This window comes from Cryptomeria japonica, chromosome 9 (genome assembly GCF_030272615.1).
Source record: "Cryptomeria japonica chromosome 9, Sugi_1.0, whole genome shotgun sequence".
In the NCBI taxonomy this organism is placed as follows: Eukaryota; Viridiplantae; Streptophyta; class Pinopsida; order Cupressales; family Cupressaceae; genus Cryptomeria; species Cryptomeria japonica.
Window position 1 is genome coordinate 641455847 of NC_081413.1, and position 5906 is coordinate 641461752.

Genomic DNA, 5906 nt, shown 5'->3' on the forward strand with positions numbered 1-5906 from the left:
CGCGGATTACTCAATATAAGTTCAATTATGGTCCCATTCATAAGCTAGTTCAGTGCTCTTGTATGACTCTGTATTGGTCTAGATCCATTTCAATGCTCCAGTTGAATTGAATTCATTTGTGTAAGTGTTTTTTTGGTTTGAGATCAGATCTATTATCAGTTAAATATATACATACCCATTATCAATTGAATTGAATTCAACTGTTTATTTTGTATCAACATTTTGGATCTGATCCATCATCGCTTCAATATATATATATATATGTGTGTGTGTGTGTCCATTTGGTTGTGTGTTTTGAGTTGTAATTTATTTGGTCTGTAGTGTGTCAGCCTCTGGTTGGCAAGGTGTTTGTGGGTTAGTAAATATATGTCAAAATGATAAACTCTCTGTGTGGCAGCATGGTAGTAGTTGGAGAGTCTCCTAAGTCGTCGAGGCAGCCAGTGTCTCCCACAGCATCTGTCTCTGGTTCGAATATCTCTGGGGAATACGACAGTAGCATGGTGCAGTCCAAGTTCAATGGTAACAATAGCAATAATGCTCAGCCACAATCTCATGATAATTATTTCCTTGATAATTCACTATGGGACTCAATTTTCAATGAAGTGATGGTGGATTCTCATGGGGATTTAATGATATCCTCTCCTGCACGGATCTCTGCAATAGTCAATCAGAACTATCCTGGGTTTTCTGATCATTTGCAGGCTGAAAATGGCCACATGTTGGATTCCACCACTTCTCCACCGATAGGAGGTTTCAATTATGATGACCACACAATATTTAGTTTCGACCAGCACAGCAAAGTAAATCAAGTTAAGCAGGAAGAGTTATCGGATCTTCCATCCATGAGGCAGTTTGATAAGTCTTACTCACCTTCCAAGAAGCTCACCAATGCAGTCTCAAATTCCTCTTTGTATGTCGATTGTCCAGGAAATTCAGAGATCAATTCTGGCCTGCATAAAGTTCCCAGTGCTCCTCAGCTGGGCCTGAGCAATCATCTGCGTTCAAGGAGCCTGAGTAACAATGTAAATAACAGTCATCATCAAATGTCTATTGCAGTTCCAAATCGCCATGGAATGCATGCTAGAAGTGCTAGCAATGATTATGGTTATGGATATTTTACACCCACTTCTACGCTCAGTCCAGTCAGTCCTCAAACCTATCATACACAATCTCTGAGCCCAACTGCTTCCTCACTGGATTATTCCAGCCCAAATACTATTAGTAATCATCACAGGAGCACGCAGCAGCAGGCTCTCAGTCCTCCAGGCGCCATGCAATATCACAATAATTTGCATGCAATGCAACATCTGAGTCCCAACTCCTCTAGTCCAGAATCCCCTGAGGTACACCATTCTCCCCCTCCTTTTAATTGCTCTTTTAGAATGAAACAGTGTATATTTTACATCACAAGAAATAGGCTATAATTATCAGCTCTGTACTTTCTGAAAGATCCATTTTTTTTTAGTTTATTGCCAACTTTTGTTGGTTTTTTCTTACGTAAGCAAATGTCTAGTTTGTTATATTACCAGAGCTCACTGCGTTGTTATTTACTTCTAGAAATCGAATCTTATGTGTATGAAACGGTTAGTTTGGCTGCAGAGACATTAAATTTCTATAGTTTATGTTGATAATAACTGTTTCTTGGATTCAATTATGTGAGTTTTTTTGTATCAATGTTTCGGATTACAATTCATAGATCTATTTCTTTCAATTTTCTTTTTCATTGTAATGATAGATCATAGACTGTGATCCCAAATATTAATGGAAAAAATTCACATAATTGAATCCAGAAGATACAAGATTAAAAATATATGGGTTGGGATAACAGCACCGTGATTCAATTATAATGATTGAACTCCTTTTGGGGTTGGGTGGGTTTCACAAAGCCAAATTATCTTCATACAGTTTCTGTCTCAGATCGATCTTCTAGTTCAGTTTGATGAATCATATTAATCCGTTTTAAAATAGAGTTAGCTGTGAGTAAGTCTTTTAAAGAAAGACGGTTCCTTTATTCCCCTCGGTTGGCTGTTGTTTGTTATTTTAGAGATCAAATTTCTTTCGACATTTAAAATAATAAATAATATATACATCAAATTCAGATTGTTTTCTGTAATTTGTTGATATTAGTCAAAACAGAATTTTTTTGATTACGAACAAAAGACCGGAGAATATTGATTCCATCATACATTGAAATGCTTTATTCATATAAAAAATAATGAGGTCTTTGATGGGTCCAAGGAAATTTAATTTAAAATCTCAAGATAGTTTAATATTTCCTAGTTTCAATTTTTTAAATTAATTTTTGATATTTATTAAACCATAGGAATCCATATATAGACTTATTATTAAATGTCAATATAATGGGACAATTATATAATATATATTTTTAGATAGAATACTATTGTTATAAAAAATATCACTAAAATAATTGACAGGAGTAATAGTTTGATAATTATTACATGCTAGTAGCCTTTTCTATTTGGACAATAATGATACAGAATAAGAGAATCCGTGAACAATATAAACACAGGAGATTTGATTCTGAGCAATATAAACACGGGAGACGAGTGTAGATTTGCTAAGAATGGTGGTTAATCTATAAGATCGATTTTGAGAAGTGTGGTGATCAGGAGATTTGTAATTATTTTTTATTAAAGGGAGATTTGCTTAAAAAAAAATTCAGCCATAGAAACTGAGGAGCAACACATGTTAATCATGGTAAGTTGTTAGACCACACATGTTTATGCCTGTTCTAAGTATTACAAACAGGGCTTAAAAGGAAAATAGGTACACCATGCCAATCAGTATAAATTCTCTACAAGCTAATCTAGCAAATACCAATACTTACAGTCATATCTGATTACAAAACATGGTGACATCAGGTAAACTACCACTTGATTTAGAATTTTAAGCCTACCAATTGAATTCCTGTATTTGATCAAGTTTTTCCTCTGATTCTGTTGGCATATGCAAGCAATAGAATTCCTGTATATGCTAAACATACAGTCAAAATATATGAAGTTAAATCCATGTTCCAGGTAAACAGAGGGGTATATAATTTGAAGGGTATATAACATCTGGTTAAAAAACATGGTGACATCTGGTAAAGTACCATTTAATTTACCTGATTCAGAATTTTCAGCCTACCAATTGAGTTCCTGTATTTGATCAACTTTTTTCTTTGCTTCTGTCAGCATATGCAAGCAATAGAATTCCTGTATTTGATTAAGTTTTTTCTCTGATTCTGTCGGCATATGCAAGCAATAGAATTCCTGTATTTATCAACTTTTTTTTCTCTGATTCTGTTACCATATACAAGATTTGCCCTGAATTAATTTCAGTGAATTGGGTTGAAGTGTTTTGGATCCAACTCTTGTAAATTAGAACCCAGTTGTGAAACACAATAAAAAATCCTTAAACAAAGACCAAATATTTGAATTCAAAGCATAGTCTGAAACACATGATAAGTATGACCTGAAATTATGAATCATAAAAATTGTGCACTTGTGATACAGGAAGTGGACGCTCAAGACAGCGGGCTGCAACTGGTGCATCTGCTACTGGCATGCGCAGAGGCGGCAGCGAGAGAAGACTACATGGTGGCGCACAGAACACTACTGCAGCTCAAACAAGTAGTCACCCCAAGTGGCGATTCCATGCAGAGAGTGGCGTCCTGTTTCACAGAAGCCCTTCACGCCCGGCTAATGGGCACAGGCGTGCGATCATATGCAGCGCTGAGAGCATACGACCTGGCCTCCTCTGAAGAAGTCCAGTACGCATACCAAATCCTGTACCAAGCCTGCCCATATGTAAAATTCGCGCATTTCACAGCAAATCAGGCCATATTTGAGGCATTCGAAGGGGAAGAAAGGGTGCACATCATAGATCTGGACATAGTGCAGGGCTATCAATGGCCTGCGTTTGTCCAGGCTTTAGCAGCCAGGCCAGGCGGTGCCCCTTTTCTGAGAATAACAGGGGTGGGCATGCCTCTGGAGGCAATTCAAGAAACCGGCAAAAGACTGGCCGAATTGGCCGAGTCTCTACACGTGCCCTTCGAATTCCATGCTGTGGGCGAGCGTCTGGAGAATGTACAGTCTCATATGTTCCAGAGAAGAATTGGGGAAGCCCTAGCTGTGAATTCCGTGAACCGGCTGCACAGGTTGTTTGCAGATCCTGCTTCTCTGGGAGGGCTTCTGAGCATGATAAGAGAACAGGCCCCAAATATAGTAACCCTTGTGGAGCAAGAGGCGAGCCATAATGGGCCCTTCTTTTTGGGCCGATTTCTTGAAGCCCTACATTACTATTCCGCCATTTTCGATTCCTTGCACGCTACCCTTCCTCAGACCAGCGCCGAGAGGAGAAAAGTCGAACAGCTCATCTTTGCCCCTGAGATCTGCAACATTGTGGCATGTGAGGGTTCTGAGAGAGTTGAGAGACATGAGAAGTTGGAGAAATGGAGGAAACTTATGGAGAGCAAAGGGTTTCAGAATGTGGCACTCAGTGCCAATGCAGTGAATCAGTCGAAGCTACTGTTAGGGCTTTATCCCTGTGATGGGTATAAACTTAGTGAAGAAAAAGGGTGTTTGTTGTTAGGTTGGCAGGACCGTTCTTTAATTGCGGCCTCTGCTTGGCATTGTTAGTGGGCAAGATTGGAATGTTTGCGAGAGTGCTTTGTGAATACATTTTTATCAGAGTTTCTGTCTGTAATTAGATGCGCATTGTTGCCATCTTCTGGTTTGTAATGTGCTTAGACTCTTGTTCTACATTCTTGGTATTTGTATGGGTGAGATTGAGAGATGAATAAAGATGCAGGTCACCCAACATGAAACTGGTTAATAACTCAGATGGATTGGATGTTCCCCACATTGTACATGATTCAATTTAAAAGGATTCAATGCAGATTTTATCTTCTGGTTGCGATTTCCATTATAGGCAGTCGTAGCAGTTATATGGTTTTTGTTGTAATTTTCAATCAGTTAACATATATTAATTTAACAATGTTTGAATTTTAATATTTTGGGATGAACATTCAAGGGATTTTTGTAATTAAAAGTATTTGAAAAGTCTCATAAGCTATGAAAACTTGGCTTTCTTGAAATTGTTCTGGATTTCATAATTGTTTTCCATTAATCATTATTCTGAAAAAAAATTACACATTTTTAATTGATTTTTAATTGTGAAATTATGTTATTTTTGTATCAATCATTAATGTTAGTTTATTTTATTTTATTTTGAAATTGTTTTATTTATTATATATATATATAATTGCATAAATTTTGATCCATATTTATGATTATTTAGGACATTTTCGAATTTCATAGTTCATCAAGTTCATTTTATCTACATCAATTAACATTAATCTTTAACAATAAAGCTAAGTGATAGCATCTTTTGATAATTGTTATTTGAAGCATGATTGCATTTACTTTGGTGAATGCAACAAACATACTCAACCTTCCAACATGAGATCCATAATTTAATTTTGATTTTCTGTTTTTTTTAATTGGATTTATTTATTAATTCTTAAAATATCTTCATTGATTGCCTTTTTTCTAATGTTTGGTGATTAACGTTGTTGTCTGGGTCATTAGAACCATCATACACTCTTTTGATTTGACTTAGAATTTCCATCATTAACATCTTTTTAGATCTATTTTTTTTCCCCATTTATATTATTGTTTATGCTAAAGGCTCCATGCAATGACCATGTTCCATTGAGAAGAAATCGCAACTTAAAACTTAATGTGACCACTCATTTCAATGATGATGACACCATTACTAGTGGTCAAATTAAGACAAACCTAGGTGACAGTTATAATCACGAGGCACACATTAAAAAATAACATATATTAATCAACTTGTTAGTTTTATTAATGTAAAAAAAATCAAGCATCTAGTAAAATTTC

At 36.1% G+C, this 5906-nt stretch overlaps 1 protein-coding gene across 1 annotated transcript; it reads left to right on the forward strand.

Moving 5' to 3' along the window:
- Positions 1-3461: 3461 nt before the first annotated feature.
- Positions 3462-4921, forward strand: LOC131030981 (GRAS family protein RAM1-like). Its single transcript, XM_057961969.2, has one exon. The coding sequence runs from the start codon at positions 3483-3485 to the stop codon at positions 4638-4640; it is 1158 nt and encodes a 385-aa protein (XP_057817952.1). The 5' UTR covers positions 3462-3482; the 3' UTR covers positions 4641-4921.
- Positions 4922-5906: the final 985 nt, after the last annotated feature.

Excerpts from the sequence above, each read along its gene's own strand:
- LOC131030981 (XM_057961969.2), top strand. The coding sequence starts at position 3,483 with ATGAATCATAAAAATTGTGCACTTGTGATACAGGAAGTGGACGCTCAA.